Consider the following 22,953-nt stretch of genomic DNA (forward strand, 5'->3'; position numbering starts at 1 on the left):
GAGCAATGTCAGTTGGTGGCCTCGTGCAGGTGGTATACAGTGGCTTCACTTGGGTGCACAAACATGGCTGCCTTTTAGCCTGCATCACGTTTTTATTTGGTGAACTGGATGGGGAATTACATACATTTTTGTGATACAGTGGGGCAGGGGTGTGTTTTGGGATTGGTGTGGGCACATTATCACAATAATAAGGCTGTCGGACGCCGCCATCTTTCCGCACCCGCCCTGACTGTAGTTTCAGTTTCTGTCTGTCTAACACCTGGAGATCAGTCTCTGCCTGAGCTTTGGTGTCGCAGCTGCTGCCAGGATATCCAGGCATTTCCCCCTGCCCTCTGCCCGGAGACATGATCCGAACCGGTCTCCTCATCTTTCTGACCCGGTGTGTCCTCGGACCCGCCCTGACCATAGTTTACATTTACGTCCCACAGAGAGCTGTCAGTCACAGCTGGCACACAGCACACACAGCCAACCTGTATTTCATACCTGAGGACTCAGTCAGCAGGGGGCTTCATCTCACAGCCAGTCTGTGATAATAGTATCTACATAGAATGCCATGTTTCCCTTCCCGGTTCTGCAGGCTGCTCTGTACTGGCCTCATGGTCTCCAGGAAGTGCGGGAGGGTCCCCTGGCTGGTGTACTGTACGGTACACAAAGGGGTCCAGCTGTGTGAAATATCTGATAGATGGCAACATAAATGTGTACCAGGGAGGGAGTGCTCACTGCCACTCACACACAGCCGGCCAGCAACATGCTCCCTGTGGGCAGAGACAGGCGGCTCAGCACAGTGGCATCACTCCGGAACATTGGCATCACCAGGGCCGTAGAGAGCCCGGCCGAGCCCAGGTAAAGGAGTGGGCGTGGCCTAATCGCGGAAGGCGTAGCCATGCCCCCTTGACAAAAAAGTAATTAAGTAGTGGCGCTGTGCGCTGGGGAGGGGGGCGCTGATCGCTCCCCCCCACTGCCATAGGAGACTGCCTCGGCTGCTGCAGCTCACTGCTGTGCTGCTGTGAGGGAGGAGGGGGGGAGCGATGCCGAACTGGGCCCCAACGGGTCCCTCTAGCAAGCCCGGGCCCGGGTAAACTGTACCCGCTCCCCACCCCTCTCGGAGCTCATGGGCATCAGACGCAGCAAGAGTTTCGGTGTGAAGGATAGAAGTTGTAAGATGTGCAGCCGTCTCTTCTTGCCAATACCCTGTCTGTTTTCTGCTACCCCCTGCTGCTGTGTCTCATCGGTACACCCCACTGCTCCTAAAGCCCTGGAGGTGTAGTTTCAGTCATTTCCCCCTGCCCTCCACCGCCATCCGCCCAGAGACATGATCCGGACTGGTCTCCACTTACTGACACAGTCTGTACTCCTGTGCAGGTTTGAGCCTGTGTGACAGTGCCAGGGGCTGCGACTGCTCTGCTGCTGAGCCTTCTACTATTATATATGTATATGAACGACCTGCAGCTATCTGATCAATTCTAAAAATTTATTTCATCCCCATTCAGGACCACGTTATGACATCAGGGTCCCAGTGACGTGCACCAGCACCCATGTTGTATACATGATCAAGTGCCCCTGTGGGTTGTGCTACGTTGGGAAGACCTTTAGACCCTTCAGGGACAGAATGGCACTGCACCGCTCCACCACTAGGGGGCCACTCAGTGGCAAGAACATTGATCAACCGATTGCCAAACATTTTGTAGAAGCCAAACACAACCTTGCCGCATTGCGGTACATCATTATTGATCAGGTACGGGAAGATTTGAGTGGAGGTACTCGGGACAAGAGACTTTTACAAAGGGAGAGGCTGTTCTTGTGTTACGTTTTTTGGATCTGTATCAGCAATACTCTATCTAACAATCAGTAGCATTATTTATACATTTTTTCCCTACTTTTTTTATTCAGTCTTCAACGCCACTGGTATCTAATTGAATGATATATGTACTTATTTTCAGCATACTGGACCTGACTTGTTCCCCATTAGTTGATTTATATGCAGTGGACCAGCCTTATTGTTTGAGACATTTCTGGCCCCAATTGATAGCCATGGCAGAGTCCGCATTTAACATTAAAACGCACTTGTGTCATTTGACGTTGTGACAGTGTTGTGATACACACGACGGAGTTCAGCATACCCACTGACGCGCTCCTGACTGGCGAAACCAGAGGTGAGGCGAAACCGGAAGTGCGGCGGATCTGAACGCCGGACCGGATGACGAGCACATGGTGAGACCTATTATGTGTGCACTATTTAGGTAAGAGATGTTTTATATGTTTGTTTTGCATGTATTTATGTTCTTTGACAAAGGAGTAAAATCCGAAACGTTGGAGTAATGCTTTGATGAATTAAGGGCCTGATTCAGAGCCGTTCGCTATTTGCGGTCGTTCGTTCAAAAACAAGGGGTGGCTATTCAAATGATCCATTCGCAAATTGCAGTCTGTTCACACCTCTAAGTCTGAACGAGCGAGCAAAACATACGCTCGTTTATTTGTTAAAAACGCCCCCTGGCCGCTCGCACCATACGTCATGTCCGCTATTTATTAGATTAATCGAGTACATCGACCAGCGTATGAACTGCTCGCTATTCTTGTGGTTGGTTTTTGCTACCACAATTTTGCGAACAGTTCTGGCTTAAAAAAAACCCAGTGACGTGGTCAATGACGCTGCTGTTTTAAATATGCACACCCATAAAACGCCCGTTTTGACCTTTAAGCACGCCTGCGTTCTGATTTCCACTCCCCGTTTTCAAGCACCTTCCCCTGTTACCACCCACATACGCCTCATCCTGTCACTCAAATTATCAGGCATTCGCTATTTTGCGAGCACATGAATTTTGGCCGCACTGACTGGTTCGCGCATGCGTATAACGATCCGTACGCATGCGCAGATGTGCGAAAATCGCTCGGAACGAGCGTACTGCCGCTAGCGAGTGGCTCTGAATGAGGGCCTAAGTTATTTCTAAGTCTGGATGAGTACCCTGCTATGGAGTATATATATATATATATATATATATATATCTTTTAGCCTACACCAGTACATACATTATATATACTCCATGTACATCTAATATATATACTGTATACTTAATAAAAACGGGATGCTGGCTAAAAGGTAGCCATGTTTGTTCACCCAAGTGGAGCCACAGTACACCCCTTGCAGAAGGCCACCTACTGAGCATGCACAGCAAGTTGAACTTCCCTATCTTTAAAAAGGGGCATATTTTGGCCAATTGTTAAAAAACTGTAACTTTCTCAATTACCTGAACCACAATGGCCCTACACTGGAACAAGAGCTACCTAACAAAACAAACCTCAATTCTCCCTGTCAGTTCTCCTCAAACACCATGCTCCATCTCAGGAATTCCCTATGGGAGAATTCCATTTATTTGATTCAGCCTACCTAATAAAACAAACCCCAAGTCTAAATTTGCCCCCTACCCCGAGTTATGCCTTCCCAAAAATCCGATATAGACTACTGCAGAAAAGTGGTCCTAACTGAGAGTGTCAGAAAAAACTGACAGTTGGAACTTTACATTGTTCTCAAATCCTCAATTTTTTTGTTTTTGCCCTGAATGCAGCACAAAGAGACAGTTCTACCCATCCTTGCCAAATTTCAGCTGGGTAACTCCAATACCTCCAGTAGCTTCTTATTAGGGCAACAAGATTAGATGGGCAATAAGCTAAGCGAGGGATATGTGTCTCACTACAAAATTTGGAGACCGCTCCAAAATTTTGCATGTGGCTCACAAATTTCTACTGAGCAATTAGAATTCCCCAAGTTCTTTGTATCTCTTATGATCACAGGGGGTAAATTTACTAAGTGATGGCTTTTATGAACCACTGTTTCTTAGTGGCTTGTAGAAGCCACTGCTCAGTAAATGTACCCCATTCATTTGATTGTCCCCAGTGTAAAGAAAGTATTTTTGTAAATAGTTGTAATTGAAGGTATGTAACAATTTTCAGAAAAATTACTATTTTTAATGGATGAAGGTGTTATAACCTAGGGATCATAGTAACATGGTTATTTTAAATTTTGGTAGTATATTTATTGATATATTTTGATGCTATGTTTAAGTCAGGTTTTAGTCTAATACTTTATCTTTAACTGTAAATATCTCAGTTTCTTCTAAATGTAATATAACATCTTCAACCACTTGTCTCTTCAGTTACACACATATGTACTACAACAATCAATAAATACATACAAAAATACATGCATAAAAGAATTCCAGAGTACTTCTCATACATAAGATTTCTAGCTTTGTTGCGTGTTTGTTTCTACTGTGTTTTTTTTATAATAGAGTGTTACATTTTTAAAACCTAATTCATTGAAAGGCTCTATACATTTATTGTATTTATAAATGGCCTATTTTAATCTTTACATATTTAATTCAAGGTCGAATCTCCAATCACATTCAGAGGAACAAACACGACCAAATCTGAAAAGTTTAAAATGGAATATTCATAAATAACTGTAATCTGCGCTTTTCATTCAATTCGACATTAAAAATATAAAGCTCTGTTAAAGAAACTTAGTAAAACTAACACAAACTTAGAAACATTCCGCTGAATTGGAATGGAGTAAAGTCTTTAGCACTTTGCTGCACTGGTTCCCTGGAGATAACCAACAGTGATAAAATAAAATGTATATAAATATATTTGCAGATAAACTGATTAGTAAGCTTTAATGTGGCACTGTTTTGAAAAATGATATCCAGAATAAAAGTAATTATGTTATATCTGCGTTAACTATATATCTCTTTGTTCACTAACCCTATTTTCATTAAAGATAATGCGAGCATGTCAGCTTTTCTATTATCTAGTACATGCAGAAGAGACTCCCTTTGTTACTCCACCCTTCGCTTATCACCCCATAACTGTACCCTGCTGAAGGAGATTGCCATGCTATCTAATTACAAAAATATCAACCCACTTCTTACAAAAAAACATACACCTTATTACAGCTAGTATCACAAAGACAGTTGAAATTAAATATGAAATGTGAAATCTGTTTAGCACTAATAAAAGTGACAAATAGATTTCACGCTTAGGTATGGATATAGGGCCTGATTCAGCTTCAGATGGAATTGCAAAGCTGCACTCAAGCAGCTCTGCAAATCCATCCTTGCAATTATGGTAATGCAGCAGGAGGCATCACACAGCAGATGGAGGTCCTGGCCTATGGTAATGCAGCAGTAGGCATCACACCTCCTGCTGCATTACTTATCCGAGCCGCGTTGTGCAACGCAGCATCGGATAATCTGCGGGAACATCAGCCGGCTAAGTGACCTATGGGGACACGCAAGCTGGTAGCTGCAGATGAGAGAAAGAGACCGGGAAATCTCCATCAGCAGACGGAGGTCCTGGCCTCTTCTCTCCCCCCCAACGGCGACGACACACCTCCCTTCCACCCACAAATGACAGCACACTGTCAATCACTGACAGTCTGCTGCTGCTCTGCGTGCAATCACGCAGGACCCATACTGCACATGTGCAGTACGGTTCATGTGTCTGCGCAGATTCCCGACCATCTAGAGTGCACTTCTGAATCAGGCCCATAGTTCGATAAGCTAGGATATATTAATATTTCCTCATGACAATTCCTCCAATGTGGAGTTCAGTTGTATTCATAAAAACATATTTTACTAATTAATATTTAAAAAAATATTTTGAATTCTAGAACTAAAGTAATACAAAGCAGAACATTATAAACTTGCAGTGTGTGATTTCATGTGAATACATTTTCTTTAAGAGTTTGAGTACAATAGAGGGTCTAATTCATAATATTCAATATCAATATTTGAATTCTAATGTCCCTTTAATATCTGTATTTTACTTCTAATTTCCTAAAAAGCATAACCTCCCCAGGAATCTTTCACTTGTAATATTTTTTTTCCTCTAAAAACAGTCAATGAATAAAAATGACGATGTATCAACAATTCTCTCTATATCATATGATAATATGTAACTAGCAATAAATGATTAAGAAAAGAATTATAGGAAACAGGGATAGGAGAGATGTCTGGTTATATTATGTCAGTTATTATTATATTCATGTGTGAACCAAAAGGACTAATTTCACTGGGGCACCAAATAATTTTAAACTTGTATATATGCTGATCAATTAAAATGAGTCTTTCCATATTGTAAATAAATTCTATTTAGTTTAAAAAAAAATCTTCTATGTAATAATAGGTTGTCTCCAATGTGGCACTATCACTAATCTCGTGTAGTTTTGGTCTAATGACCAGTTCATCCACTCTAACAGACTTAGGACCTCATTCAGACCTGGCCGCAAGCGCTGAGCGCTCGCAACCGGGTCGATGTTTTGGTCCTGCGCACGCGCAGCGGCCACACTGCGCGTGCGCAAGCTCCGGAGCGAGAGAGAAACTCTCTCGCTCTGGAGCTCACTACAAAAGGGCCGGCTGTCGATGTTGATCGACAGCTTGCCCCGTTTTGTAGGCGTGGCGGGGGGGTGGTTTCACAAATGGAGGCATTCCTTAAGGAACGCCTGCCATTTTGTGTGCGGCCGCACTGACATCAGCAGTGATGTCAGTGGGGAGTTTCCTGCTCGATCAGAGCAGGAAGCTCCCTGGGGCTTGCGGTTGCCAAGACCCAACCTTAGGGTCTCATCGCAAGCCCCAATGGTAGCGATGGTCTTTACCATCGCGACCATCAACCTGGTCGGTCGCTAAGCTGTGGGTGGTAACCCACAACTTAGCTAGCGACCAGGAGGCCCGCACTAGAAAAAGCAAGCGGCCGCCCTCATTCAGAGCGAGCGGTTGCTTCTTGCGACCGCCTCTGAATGAGGGCCTTATTCCCTTACTCAATATAATAATAGGGGTAAATCCACAAAGGATAACATTTAAAACATCAATCACCTGATCCGTACTAACACACGGGGGGGGCGTGTATAGCGGGTCTCCCTCCACTGATCAATGGACCCCTCTACATACTACCCGGTGCCAGCAAGCGGTTCCATCTCTCCTCCGCTGTATCACCTTCTTTCTCAATTACATTTGGGAAGATGGCGCATGCGCACAAGATAGTACAGGTTCTGGCCCAGTACCAGAGTTTTTGCTTTCACTACTCGCTGCCATCTTTCAGAAGATGTCACTGAGAAGAGCACCCAGTTTTGGAGGGGGGCCCACTTGCTGGCATGGTGTGTGTCATGTTGACATGCCCGATTTTTCAGTGACCACGCCCCTTGTAACCACACCCATTTTTCGATGCACATAGGGGGAGGGGGGCTGCTCCATTTTCAAAATGGGCGCCAAATAACCTAGTTACGCCACTGCCCAGAACAGAGTGCATCCAATCCATACAGATTTGCACAATCTTGTCATTATGTTTAGGACAACATTAGACAATATTTGGAAACATTTTGGCACTAATTCCTGTCTGACCATGCATTATCCAAATGGGGTGGGATGGGGGTGCTCTAATGTATTAATATAGGTCAAACACAGCAAGCACATGTTTTTGCTTTTGCAAACACATGCATGCGAAGGAAAAGATGCATAAAGTAAACACCTGAGAAAGCTGTATTTTTTGGTTGCCTGGGGCAGGTGCAAATAACAGATAATGATGACAGACGCCAGCACTAGCAAACTTGTGACTGGCTGTTTGGGAATGTTTTGCTTGCAATGATTGGTGTTTTCTTCATTGCTTGGGCATATATTATGCTTTGGGAGCATGTGCCAGAGAGTTGTTGCTGCTGTATTATACCCCTTTCACAACGAGCCTCTAGCTCAGGATTTTAGGAGGACAACCTGGGTAGTGTGTTGGTGTGTCCACTCCTCGGTTAGATCCACGTCGGCTGCAGTGTGAAAGGAGGGACCCGGGTTAAATGTAAAAGCTTCTGATTGGCTGTGGATGCAGAGGCCACCTCAAGGGAGTGACATGTATGGCAGACACGGGTGCAGCTAAAGGGGACAACCCAGGAATAGCAGTAGGAAAGGGATCTGAGCTGCAAGGACACATTGACCCGGTCCAGATCTGCGATATTTTGGTCTGAAAGTGATATTAGAGAGGTGTTTGTACTTTGTTTTATGTCAAATAGCGAATACGTTTGTTGTACATAAAAAAAATTGTTCAAACATGGGCGTGAGTGGAACATAAGACTCTATGACATGGATCTGGGGAAACCAGACGCATATGCTGTTGTTGCTGATCAGAAAGCATCTCAAGCTCTGCATATGGGTGGAAATACAGGATTCTGTATGCACTTTTTTTAAGCGGAACTTTCACCTGTTTTGCAAAAACTCTGCTTCTGTCCCAATGTCAGTCATTTAGGGCCTGATTCAGCAGTGCACGCACTGGCCGCAGGACCTGCATGTATTTCTGCAAATGTCGCAACGGGTCCTAAGCCTAGTGAGACCACTGGCAGTGGCGCTGTTCCGTACTAAGACGCACCATCATAGCACCATCATATCACCATCGTAGCACCATCGTAGCACCATCGATCATAACATTGAAGAGAGCACCAGCCCTATGGCAAGTGCAATTTCACCTTCCCAACATGGCCTTCTTTGTCAGTGCCAGGAGCACCCACTGATAGGCAGTCACTCTGCGAGCAATTTCACCCTGAGAGAGCGGAATCCTTCGGCACACAAGCTCAGAGCGATAACCATCAGCACACAACCTCAGAGCGATAACCATCGGCACACAACCTCAGAGCTGTAACCATCGGCATACAACCTCAGAGCAGTAACCATCGGCACACAAGCTCAGAGCGGTAACCATCGGGACACAAGCTCAGAGCAGTAACCATCGGGACACAAGCTCAGAGCGGTAACCATCGGCACACAAGCTCAGAGCAGTAACCATCGGCACAGAAGCTCAGAGTGGTAACGATCGACACACAACCTCAGAGCAGTAACCATCAGCACACAAGCTCAGAGCGGCAACCATCGGGACACAACCTCAGAGCGGTAACCATGGGGACACAAGCTCAGAGTGACTCAAGACACGTGTCCAGACTGAAAACATTGGTCACTTGTATGCAACATTGCCACTACGTGTGCCTCTGATTCAAGCCCTCAGTGTTTTCTTGGGGCACCCTAACCATTGGTTCCATAGAGAACTGCCTAGGTTCACCTAATGGTATATATAATACTTCTCTCCTCTGAAGTGATAGGAATTAAACCTGCACTGACTGTATAAGGTCCTGTATATTCCTGTAGATCCCTGATCATTAAATAAATATTTTTCCTCTTTTATTTTCCATCGTGTGTGGACTGTGGGAGACTCTTGATAAAAAAAACCCTATTCAAGAAAATATTAAAGAGCTGCAACAACCCCATAACCCACCCTACCTGCACCCTGCAGTGATTCAGCTGAAGAAGTGTATTTATTACAAATCATGTTCCAACATTGAAATAAACAGAGATGATCTACATTTAACTAAAAAAGTAGTCCTGATTGATCTGTTTCATATCTAAACTTCAGGGCTACCAGACCTATAAATTCTAAAGTCAACAGAATATCCTTCCACATGGAATGGTTGGTCTGTATGGGATCCCGACAGTCAAAATACAGACAGCGGCATCCTGATACCTATAGGTAAGAACTCCTACCCTAACCCTTCCCCCCACAGCCTAACCCTAACCCTCCCCTAGTGCCTAACCACTACCCTAACCCCATGCCTAATACTTACCATCGTGACGCCGTTGGTCGGGATTGTGGAGCTGGCACTGCTGTCGGGATTCTGGCACTGGGATTGTAACTGTCGGCATCCCTACTGCTGGGATCCCAACTACATCCCGGAATTGCTGATGAGATTCAATCTATGGAGTGGTGGAGCCAGATGTGTCAAATAAGTTTCTTTTTTTTGTCAGGCTGTACATGACTACTGGCTACGGTTATGGAGTGCAGGCAAGATAAATCAGTGTGGCCCCTGAGACATTTTATAATTAGGATTTTTACTGAGGCAGGAGGGACGAGATGATATTCTTTAGGCTCTCTCTATGCATAGCACTGGGGAGAAATTTGGACTTCAAAGTTGTTTGAGCCAGGTTTCCATAAAAGACCAAGTGGTCTCTTCATGATGTTAATTATCGGGGTCCGAACAGACCCCAATAATTAACATTCTAACTCGCTGCGGGCACCAAAGCTATTCATCATTGCTCCAGCGCGGAGACAACTGATCCGAAAATCAGCTGTCCCCGCGAGCTGCTTCCCTGCTCCTTTCAGAGCAGTGACACTAGTGTGCACGCATGACCTACAGGTTACGCATGCACACAAGAATACCGACATCTGGTGGAAGGAGCAGGACAGGAGTCGCAACCCGGGATTCCTTCCCACAATCAAACTCCAAAAATATTGCATTTTCGGAGCTTGATGAATTCTGTCCCCATAGTAGTGTATGGGGACAGCGGGCCATTCCGACAGAGGAAGGTAAGCAGGAGATATCTGTGATACTAGTGTATGGGGACAATGGGCCATTCCGCCAGAGGAAGGTAAGCAGGAGATATCTATGATACTAGTGTATGGGGACAGCAGGCCATTCCACCAGAGGAAAGTAAGCAGGAGATATCTGTGATACTAGTGTATGGGGACAGCGGGCCATTCCACCAGAGGAAGGTAAGTAGGGGATATCTAATCTGTGATACTAGTGTATGGGGACAGCGGGCCTTTCAGCGAGAGGAAGGTAAGCAGGAGATATCTGTGACACTAGTGTATTGGGACAGCGGGCCATTCCACCAGAGGAAGGTAAGCAGGAGATATCTGTGATACTAGTGTATGGGGACAGCGGGCCATTCCAACAGAGGAAGGTAAGCAGGAGATATTTGTGATACTAGTGTATGGGGACAGCGGGTCATTCTGCCGGAGGAAGGTAAGCAGGAGATATCTGTGATACTAGTGTATGGGGACAGCGGGCCATTCCACCAGAGGAAGGTAAGCAGGAGATATCTGTGATACTAGTGTATGGGGACAGCGGGCCATTCCGCAGGGGAAGGTAAGCAGGAGATATCTGTGATACTAGTGTATGGGGACAGCGGGCCATTCCGCAGGGGAAGGTAAGCAGGAGATATCTGTGATACTAGTGTATGGGGACAGCGGGCCATTCCGCAGGGGAAGGTAAGCAGGAGATATCTGTGATATCTCCTGCTTTACCTTCTTAATAAATGGCCCGATAACTTAATGTCTACATTTGCAGGTAAAACTGTTCATTTTGTAGAAATTAGGTGATGAGGAATAGGCCCCCAAGGGGGAGATGTACTGTCTTGGAGAGAGATAAAGTACCAACCAATCAGCTTCTGTCATTGTACATGGGGTGTGTTCTAATGTACTAATTCTCCATTTTAGCGCTCTCCAAGGCTCAGTACATCTACCCACAAGTAATCCTCTCACTCTATGATTTTCAGGAAGCCCCAATAACCTGACATTATTCCTTTGCAGTCAGTTTTCTAGAATGTCCACCTTGTTCCACAGTTTGGATATCTGTATATAGGATGTATCTAATACAATGTCAAATTATTCTTTCAGTTTCATCTGTTGGGTCTGACCTGACTGTAAAAACAGGGCACTTATTGGGGATATTTTTTTGGGACATCAGTGGTCCCCCCAAAAAATCCACAATAAGTGCCGACGTCACAGGGCTAGATGGATAGCCCCAGTGGATCCATTAGCGCCCAAATCCTTTTCAGGGCTAATAGGATACCGCCCTATGTGGACATAAAATATAACATTTGTATTTGAATCTTGTTCAAATTTTGTTTTACATCCTGCCTGTGACTTTATATGTTAATGTCACTGTCTGGCCATGTATTATATTGTGTATGATTTGTGTACTGATTTTTGACAATTTCTCACTATCTCTGTGAAGTCACAGCTCCTGGCATATCCTTGGTGCATTTGCTTATGTTGTCTGCAAGAGCAGAGAAGGAGGATTTGCTAAGCTTGCTGAGTTCACCACATCTTACGTTTATTATTAGCTCAGCAAACCTAGCAAAATGCACTTTTTTCATTTTGTGTTTGCAAGTTATATGCTGATTGCATCCACCTCAACATAAGCTCTAATGTTCTTAATAGGATATATCGCCAGAAATAGGTTAATTCAGTAACAATACAGAGAGTAAATCATTATTTGACACACATTTCACATATTTTATCGCAAGGCCTTAACCTACATGACCTATTTATGAGACCTGGCCTTCAGGAGATCCCGGATGGGGTCCAAGTTCATAATGTACCTCTCAATATTGGTAGATTTGAAAATGGGTTTTGGGCATGACTACTGCACGCTATGGGGGTATATTCAATTGGGGGAGAGAAAAGCAAAAATCCCACACCTGCGAGGTTTTCCTGCAGGGGCGGGATTTTTGCTATTCAATTAGGTGCATGTGTTTTTCTTTTTTTGTGCTCCGGGAGCTTTTTATTCTCGTACCTCCAGAGCAAGTGTGATTTTTTTCCTAAAATCGTTCATTTTAGGCAAAATCAGCAGGACTTGCTCTGGGACCCCAGAGGGGAGGCCACCGGGAGCCGCGGAGACCACCGGAGACCCCTGGGCAGATAATTGCAGAATTTATTTTTACGCGGCGCAGGGGTTTCCAGCTCTGAGATTGGATACCATTGGTATCGGGAGCGCCCATACCTACGGTAATCCAAAATTGGGCGCGAGGGGCACAAGGTTTTTTACCTCGCTAAACCTTGCGCCCAATTGAATATGCCCCTATGTGTCTCATTGGGATACAGTGAAAATGCTGATGGGCGGGAAGCCATCTGACTAAATCCCAGCGTCTAAATACTGATGCGAGACTAAAGACAGGCGTCGAAACACCGAAGCCCATCTATATCCCGAACGAAGGTAAGCCGGGCAGTGTTAGCGCTTATCCGTGGGGGCTTAGGGTTAGGCACCGCCCCGAGAGGGTTAGGTTTAGTGTGCGGGGTGCAGGGGTTAGGTTTAGGCACCCCCGGGGGGGAGGTTAGAGGTAGGCACCACACCGGGAGGGTTAGGTTTAGGGTGCAGGGAGGGGGGGTTAGGTTTAGGCACCACTGGGAGGAGGCTACGATTAGGCACCACTAAGGGAGGGTTGGAGGGGGGGGGGGAGGGGAGGGTTAGGGTACTTACCAGCCCCAGTCGGATCTTCAGCATTGGGGCTTGTGGCGTCGGGATTTAGTCACACAGTTTCTCAGTCATCTGCATTTCATACCCAACCCGTGTCATCATAGAGAGCAAGGTTATCCCCCACCTGATAGACAAGCTTAGCATGAAAATGCAATTTTATTGTTGCATATTGTGCTGTTCATGGGAAGGGGGAACCATGGCTTTCAATATGGACTATCCCAATGATATCGGCACATTTGGAAGGTATGCAGGTGCCAAGTGTATGTCATACTCGTCTACTCTCCCGGGACTGCCGGGAGCCTCCCGAAAATCGGGGGCCACTCCCAGCACCCCACAGGAGTAGACAAGTCCCATGGAATGGCCGCCGGCCCCCTGTACCCCCACGCAAAAGTCCCATCCCTGCCTCCTAAACATGGTGATGTCACACCTAGGAGATACTAAGTATGCTGTGGGCAGCTCTACAAGCTGCAAGGTGCCTGACAAGAGTGTCTGTGGCAGTGCTACTGGCTACAGGGTGCAGTTCCAGGCACTTGCAGGTGCCGTGTGACGGCAAAGGTGCCAACCCCAGGTCATTACTCAATGAGCTACAGCACCACTCACACACCCCTAGTTACAACACTGAGGGCAAACATGCCAATTTCCCTCCTATTAAAGTGTGCTGCTCTTTCAGGTGTCTGTGACCTTCTTCGTGGAGAGTAGACAAGTATAATCAAAAACATATATAGAAAACATAGGCTAATTCAATAAATAATAGATATTAGCAGTCGAGTGTAGTATGAATAATTAAAGTTATATCTGATTGGTGGCTATGAGTTACTGCACATGTTCTACATCAGCCAATATCAGTCCTCGAGAGCTACTAACAGGTCACGTTTTCCAGACCACCTAGCAGGTGCACAGGTATATTCATTACTCACTAACACATTTGAAAAGATCCACAGGTGGAGCTAATTATTTCACTTGTGATTCTGTGAGAAGTTCTGGAAAATATGCACTGTTGGTAGCTCTCAAGGACCAGGGTTGGCTACCCCTGTTCTACATTAACTATTCTATTTATTAAGCCTTATAGCTCTATCTAGTAACTTTTGAATTTCATTGGCATCTATTGCCATCTAGTGGCAAGTTGGTGGTAAGGAACGCTGGTGATAAAGATTTTAGCAGAATATATGTTGCCCCCTGGAGATTTAGCAATTTATTACACTTGCTGGCCAGAGGCTGGAATTAACATTAAAGAAATAAAAACATGTTGTGGGGCAGAGAATATCATGACAGGTGCTGAATATTTCAACACTGGGGGAAACATTCCCATTTATGGCCAGCAGTTTACAGAGCATATTGTCAGTGGCGTAGTAGTTATGGGATTTACAGTCATGCCCCCATCCCTTTTCTGTGTGTGTGTGCTTTGATGTTACTATTGCTTCTATTGCCCAGTATTATGTTGCATCCAGTGCTTAGTACAGTATGAACAACTTTAATGAGCAAATACCAGGAAGATAATTAGTTTTAGAAACAAGGGATGCATCCTGATATAATTATTATACTGCAATACCCAGCAGTTTACACTTTTCAGGTGCAGCATAAAATGTGCTTAGAACATTATGCTTCTAAATCGCAAGTGCAAAATAAAAAAGGTGTAATTAATAGCTAACAAAGTCACATTAACCATGTCAAAGGACATTAGTTCAAGTCAAAAATGCAACATTAACCTTTTTAATTAAGTTGAAATTCATAAAAACATCTGTCACACATTTAAAAAATGTAATGGAAATTTGCTTTATTCCTGAAGATCGATTGCTAATATGTTTATGTGTCTGATGTTCAACCAAGGATACAATATATGTGTACTCGCCTATTCTGTACTTTGGGCTTAATTCAGAGATGGACGCTATACTGATGTTTACTCAGTTGAGGGTTCATTGGTAATCTGCGCATGCGCCTGAGTCAGGTTTCATTACCTGCGTCGCTCACAGTGATGATTTAGTTGCAAAGTGATTGACAGGCAGGGACCGTTTGTAGGCGACAACGAGAAGGTGGGTGGGAATTCAAATGCAGGTATGTCACCACCATTTTTGAGGCATGTTCCTTGCCTGCAGTGGCATCACCAGGTGTGGTGACACCCGCTACGGCACTATGAACCCACTTCTACATGCGCGATAGGGTGTGTGTCCACAAGACCACGCCCCCTGTTCTGTACAGTTTCGGGGGTGTGAGCATGTGTGGCACACACCCCTATGTGACGCCAATGTCTGCCTGCAACTGTGATCCCGTACGCAATAAAAATGTATCCGGTGTCTCAGTTCCATCTGTCATTGTTCTCGACCATAGGGATACCCAGAAGTCCGATAATCGACAAATTTGTGACCGAGCTGCATCTTTATATGCAGCCACTTGTGAAGATGCCGGTGGGCGTCTCAATAAAAAACCCGGTGGCGGCGACATTTGTACAGCCAATGCACATTCACATCTGAGGCGGCATTAGTGTACATCTCAATATCAGACTCTTTGGTCATGCCTAAATGCACCTATTAATCCCTGTTCCCGACCCCATTAGCACAAGGGGTAGTAAGTGCAAAATCAGTCAGCATGGCCACGGATGACAGTGCAATCTGTGTGTAATAAAACTACAACTCTACCTGAGCTCCTTTATGTAGCCATAGGGCCATAAAGACACAAATGCCATAAGCCTACATTGTACTTCTCACACAACATTTTTTTTTATGAAACCTTCATGAAATTTATCTCTGCATGACTGTGATTAATGATTATGGTTAACATGGTGCACTTTGTGTAGCAGTTATAAGCCTTTAGATACTAGAGATGAACAAAGATACATTGAAGTGTGAGGTTCAAGTGATAAGTTCTGAGGCACCAACTCGCAAGGGTCTAGCAGATCCAGCGAATCACTATTTCTGCTGTGCTCAGAAGAGGTGAGGACCCTGCTCTGGTCTCAGAAGTGCAGAGCTGGGAGGGTGACTTTATATTGCCAGGTTCTCTCTCCTCCAGGTCCTGGAGCAGCTTCATACCCTGCAGCGTTGGTAGTTCCTCAATGACCAAGAACCTTTATTCTCTACTGTAATAGTGCTATGCTGTAATTTTGGGGGATATATCATATTCAGTATAATACTTCTTCAGTGGAGGCTTCAGAGTTGGGGCTGCAGCACAGTCCAAAATTCAAATAGGGGAGGCACACCAACTGTCCTTCCAAAGGCTGCTACACTTCGCAGGCCGGGACTCAATGGCAGTTGGTGTGGCTCCCCTATTTGAATTTTGGACTGTGCTGCAGCCCCACTGCTAATGACGAAGCTACCGCAGTTGCAGGTGCTACAGTGGCTCTGAGAGGATAGTGGGCCCACTGCAAGGCTTCACTTTGAATGTACAGACCCACAGTACATGCTTAGAAAAGCAGAGAAGAAGATTTACTCAGCATCTCCCTCCTAAATTTGCTATGGGGTCAGGTGATGTAGTGTTCCATTCCTGTACTGTGTTCTAGTAATTCAAAATACAGACACCAAGGTATATTCATTGTGAATAAGGTAAGATAAGCTGACAAAATGTGACGAAATTGACATTGGTCACATACCAAAGGCGCTGCAAATAGTTGAATGCGTGGAGTGAAGCCAATTATTTATAGAATTGTTCTGTGGTCACATATTCTATGGCACCCCAATTTCCCATAAATAAGTCAAATTGTGTCAGCTTATTCCCCAGGTGCTCATTAACTGATATGCTTGGATGTGGTTCTGTCTCTTTTAGTTAGGGAGCCAGTACCTGATTTCATGGACGAAGAATAAAGTGTATTTATATCCTTTGTGATAGCTGGAGCCCATTGAGGCAGAGCAATGCTCATATTTTTTGAGAGTCAGTGTAGGGACTGATCAGAAGGGGAGACCGTGACGTGGTTGGTCAGCTTGACAAATTAATTTAAATGAATTACAGTTTGGACTATAAGTAGGTGAGTTTGTATGATATTTTTATTTAAATGGTGTGGTGACATACCCCAAACCAAAGGCATCGCATAGTTGAGTGCCGTGGATTGAAGCCAATCGTTTGTAATATACAAGGGTTGTTCAAAAAGTAATGTCTAAATGCTCACAACCCAAATTTTATTATAGATACAGATTTGAACATTTGCAGTAAAATACTTTGTAGTCTTAGTAACAGAATGACTGTACTCAAAAAATTCACCATCTGCCCTCAAACATTTTTTCCACCTCTCAACCCAAGCTGTGAATCCACTTTGGAAAAATTCCAGTGGTTGGTGTTTGACCCAAAGTTTCAAATAAATGTTGCATATTATTTCAGAGTTATGAGCATTTAGGCATTACTTTTTGAACAACCCTCATATATTCCATAGACAAAAAACCTTACGGTTTCACATGTCCCATTAAAGCTTCTTAGACATGATCTGAAATTTCACAAAACCTACTGAATTTGTGTCACTCAAACTAAAAAAAGCAATGAAATTCCGATCATTAATGGAATACAGATATGGTATGCCAGCACACCCTGTGGTTAACTGCAGATTCAGCACTATCACAGAGTGAGATTGCTGTCACTCACAAAATGGTGGAGCTGCTAATTCACAGAATTGTGTGTTCATTGGCATAAACTGCAAAAAAACAACAACAACCAGCACTGGGCTTTGGAGACCCAGCACTGGTTGTGCTAAATACAGAGGGAAAATGACATAGGGGTCCCCTGTATGAAGTACAACCAGCACCAGGTTTTCAGAACCAGCCCTGATTGCCAAAATATGGGGGACAAATGATCTAGGGGTCCCCCGTATTAAGCACAACCAGCACTGGGCTCTGAACCGGTCCTGGTTCTGGAAATACAGGGGAAAAAAATGCATAGGGTCCCCCTGTATTTACCAGAGCCATTATTGGACTTTTTCTAATGGAGGGCGAATGCCACAGCCAGGGGAGCCCTTTCACCGGGCCACCCAGCCAAAGCATCAACCCTGACTGCTTGTCAGTCCAGACCAGGGACCCCTGGGGAGCTGGGGAACCCCCTCAATAAAGGGGTACCCCTCTGCAGGACACCCCAAGCCTGTGCTGTCACCCGCACCACTGCCGGTAATGGCTGCTATCGTCCTCAGGTCCCGGCCGCAGCTAACGCCCACTAGCCCCCCCCTCCCCTGGGTCCTGGCCGCAGCTAACGGCCGCTTCCTTCCCCCAAGCCCACCGCCGCTACCAGCCGCACTGGCCAGCCATCTTGGTGCAGCCAAGTGAAGCCACAGTGAGTACACCTGCTGGAGGCTCCTACTGAGGCTGAGTAACAAGTTGAAACTTCCTATCTCTACAATGGTGGATTTGTGAGGTAATAGTTTAAAAACTGTAACTTTCTCAATTACTTAAACCCCAAAAGCCCCTACCCTGGAACAATAGCTACCTAATAAAACAAACCCCAAGTCTAAATTTGCCCCTACCCTGAGTTATGCCTTCCCAAAACTCCTCCATAGAGAACAGCAGAAAAGTGGTCCCAGATCCTCATTTTTTTATGTTTTTGTCCTGAAATATGGCATGCAGCACCGAGCAACAATTTCACCAGCCCATGCCAAATTTCAGCTCAGTACCTTCAATAGCTTTTGAGGTGTAGCCCCTTAAACACCATGCCCCCTCCTCAGGAGTTCCGTTATTTTAGATTCAGTCTTATAATATATACATATATATATATATATTTATTGCACTTTTCTACCCATTAGGTCTACTGCATAGGCCTAATGCTATTAAAAAATATGATCATGTAACATTAATATTTATTTAGTTTATTAATTAATGAAAACATCTTTTAAAAGCCCTTTTTAGATCATTGTTTCTTAAGCTATAAACTAGTGGATTTAACATAGGCACAATAATGGTATAGACCACAGAGACATGCCGTCCTAGAGAAAACTGTCCCGTGTCCGGGTGGAAGTAATTAACAGCACTTGTACTGTAAAATATCAGAACTACTGTTAAATGAGAAGAGCAGGTAGAGAAAGCTCGTTGCCGTCCCTCATTAGTCTTGATTCTTAGCACAGTAATAATGATTCTGATGTATGGAAGAAATGTAATGAGGAAGGCGGACAGTCCCAAAGCTCCTCCAAAGATAAATATAAGCAGGATATTGATAAAGTTATTAGTACATGAGAGCTGAAGCAATTGGCGCAAGTCACAAAAGAAGCTCTGTATGGTATTTGGTCCACAGAAGGACAACTTCAGTGTAGAAAGTGTATAGAGCAAAGAATATAGGATACCGACCACCCATACTAAGAGGGCCACCTGAATGCAGACATTCCAGTGCATGATGTTATTGTAACGCAAAGGGAGACAAATGGCAGCATATCTGTCATAAGACATTGCAGCCAAAAGGAAAGTCTCAGTGCTTATAAAAGTGAGAAAGAAAAATAGCTGGCAAATGCAGCTTGTCATGGATATAGTCTTCTTCTCTCTAAAATAATCAAACAGTAAACGAGGAATAGTGGCATTTGAAGAAGCTATGTCTAACAAGGCAAGGTTACCAAGAAAGAAATACATTGGAGAATGGAGACGACAGTCAGAGATGATCATAGACAGTACCATGAGGTTCCCAGTAAGTGTCATGATATAGAGGATACAACACAAGAAAACAAAGAGGCTCTGGATCCTAGGAAGCTCTGACAACCCTAACAGCAGAAACTCAGACAATGCCGTGGTGTTTTCCATTTAGTTATTTACAAGAGAAAAACTTCCAGCCATATGAATGGAGATTCACAATTGTCTCTAGTAAAGAAAATTAGAAATGTTTATAAGAACTGTATTGTTGTGCACATGTGAATATATTGGCTAATTCCAAATTCTCACAAGAAAATCTATTATATAAAACTGAGGGGTGATTAAAAAAAATCATGTAATCACGTTAGCACGGGTGTAAAGTTCACAGCTAATTTGCACGGCACATGCTGTGGGGGCAGATTCACTCCACACAGGTTCCCTCTGCAGCAACGAGACAGACCACCTGGAGAAGAGGACCAGGCAGGGCCATTTTAATGTATGGGCACACTGGGCAGCTGCCCAGAGACCACGATTTTTGGGGTCTTTGAGCATGGACAGGCTGGACCGGGGGGCATCTACATGGAAAGTGTAGCCGCTCGCTCTGTGAATGGGGCAGCTGGTTGAGAGGAAGGCAGAGAGAGATGCTCCCTGGCTTCCCTAATTATCAATTAAACACAATCAGAGCAGCCAGACAGCATTCTCTACTTGCCTCTCAGCCTGCAGTCAAAGAGCCAAATTAAGGAGGGGGTGCATGTCCCCATGGGCCTCCCTTTTTCAGGGGGGCCTAAATACTTTAATCACAGCTGCAGTACAGAGCAGGAAGTGCACTGCGAGCTGGAGAAGAGGAAGGTGGAGTCAGCAATCCTCACTTTACATCATGTTTTTTTATATTTAAACATTGATTTTGTTGAAAGTAATAATTAATCTGAAGGTTTAATTTTATTGAACGTTTACATTTTTTTCCCGTTAATGAGTGGGTAGGGGCCTCAGTGCATTGCTTTACCCAGGGTCTACAATTAAGATGGCCCTGGGATCGGGAATAGGGGTAAATGTAATGGAACAGGACATGGAAGGGGCGGAGGCAGCTTAGTTGACCTGGCATACGCTGTCTTTTTACTAGTTGACTGCCTAAAGTTATCAGAAATGGCGTGTCTATTTATTTGTCAGTGTTAACAAAGATTTTCTAGTACCATTAATTATAGTACCACTTTGGAAGAAAAATACAAAAATAAATAAACATAATACAAAATATTATTTTAACATAAAAAATTTTTTTTTTTTAATTAAAACATTTTTTACTGTAAGTGTTCTTTGCTATCACCATTCCCATGCTAGACAGGCATAGCACCCGTTTTTGCCAGAGAACCTGGCTTTCTCCCTATAAAAAAGATGCCTATATATGATTTACTGTATATGCACATATTTTCTAATAAATGTACAAATATACACAAATATAAGGTGTTTTTATTTTCAGCATATTAGCACATAAATGTCACCTGTTGCATTTATGTCACCCAAGAAGGCTTCACTTTTATCATGAAATTAAAAGGATTTAACTTGCTGAAATTATTGAAAAGTCCCCAGGGTAATCAATTACAACTGGTTCACATAACTAGCTTACAAAATAATATATATAAAAAAGTCATACAATGTGATACCCCTGGTATCTTTACCATAGCACCACAACAGCGAGCACCATATAACAAAGTATAACACTCAGGGCCGGTTTTGCCATGGGCAACTTCTCCACAGGTCCGCTTCACTATGTTTTTTACTGCTTGATAAATAAACCTCTGTATAAGCAACACTGCAGTCAAGCAGGCAGCCCAGGCTCAGCCAGCCCGGCACCGGCACCAGCACACAAGAGTGAGGAACGGAGGGAGACTGTGCCGCTGTGTGAGAGTCCAGGTTAGGGATAGAGTTTTATTCATATAACGGCCATATATAAGAAAGGAATATGTGTAATTATATATATATATATATATAAATATACATATATATATATATATAATGTGGTCTAGGACACCTACTGTAATAACTATGCATAAATTACAGTAGGTGTTGCTGGACCAAGGTGCACACACATCATATATATATATATATATATATATATAAATACAGTAAATTCAGTGCGCAAATCAATCAATTAATCAATGCATAAACACATGTAATGCTGTGAAAAGTTTTTTAGAATCCAATAAATAAATGGTCTTTTGGAACAAAGTAAATCTGTGTCACAGACGCCAGATATAGCACAGGCCACAGGTACCACACAGGCCGGCGTCTTCCCCACGTTAAAATTCGGATCCAAGCGCAGTCGATGACGAAACGCGTTGGGGCATGGTTTGGCGTTGCTTTCCATTACTGGTCGAATAGCCGACAGAGTCCCTGGAGATGTTCGGGTGATATTCAAGCTTCTTAATTTTTATTACTTACGGTGGTATCTGACCGCTGATTGTGGTACGCATATTCATTGAACGAGTTTTATGTCCGCTGTCTGCAATAAAATCTATGTGGCACCTCTTCTTTCTTGCTCTCAATTCCAGATAATACATATATTATATATATATATATGTATCATGCTCCAGCGACGCCTACTGTAATTTATGCATAGTTATTTTATATGTATATAGTCTTAAATAGACCAACACTCAGGAAGATTAGATAATGTGCTTAGGTGCCCTTCACATATGTGTATATAGTCTCCAGTATTGGCAGCACTGACAGGACTCATATTATGAAAGAATCACGCTCCCACGTGCATAGGATAAACCAACATTTACATTTTTTTAAAAAAATTTCGGCAGCGCATGGGAGCTTGTTTTAATATATAAGATGAGAGTCTTGTGAGTGCCGCCAATACTGGAAGGACACTGTGGGAGGTGGAAGGAGGGTCACTGGGAACTGGTTGGAGGGACAATATATATGCGTGATCTAGTGATACCTACTGTAATTAATGTGCATATATTACAGTATATATATATATATATATATATATATATATAATGTGTGTACCGTGCTCCAGCAACAATATATATATGTATTCTTGTACTAACGAAAATGTGTCTACATTGAAACGTTGACCATGGATAGACTGTTGTCATGTGTCTGATTGAATCCTATGAGTACTGCTCCTATACAGCAGGTAAAGGATACTCAATTGGTTTCAGAGAAAGAAAATAAAGGTGCTAGAATGGCCCAGCCAATCATCTGACTTGAATCCAATTGAAAATCTATGGGAAGAACTAAAGATCAGAGTTCATAGAAGAGGCCCACGGAACCTTGAAGATTTGAAGACTGTTTGTATGGTAGATTGGGCCTATATCACACCTGAGCAATGCATGTGACTAGTTTCATACAGGAGGCATCTTGAAGATGTCA

General features: G+C 43.8%; 1 protein-coding gene across 1 annotated transcript; it reads right to left on the bottom strand.

Annotated features, from left to right (window-relative positions):
- Nucleotides 1-18,831: 18,831 nt before the first annotated feature.
- On the bottom strand, nt 18,832-19,743 carry LOC148534494 (olfactory receptor 5B12-like). Its single transcript, XM_088466887.1, has one exon. The coding sequence runs from the start codon at nt 19,741-19,743 to the stop codon at nt 18,832-18,834; it is 912 nt and encodes a 303-aa protein (XP_088323013.1).
- Nucleotides 19,744-22,953: the final 3,210 nt, after the last annotated feature.

This window comes from Taudactylus pleione, unplaced genomic scaffold (assembly GCF_031769625.1).
Source record: "Taudactylus pleione unplaced genomic scaffold, aTauple2 ptg000066l, whole genome shotgun sequence".
Classification (NCBI taxonomy): domain Eukaryota; kingdom Metazoa; phylum Chordata; class Amphibia; order Anura; family Myobatrachidae; genus Taudactylus; species Taudactylus pleione.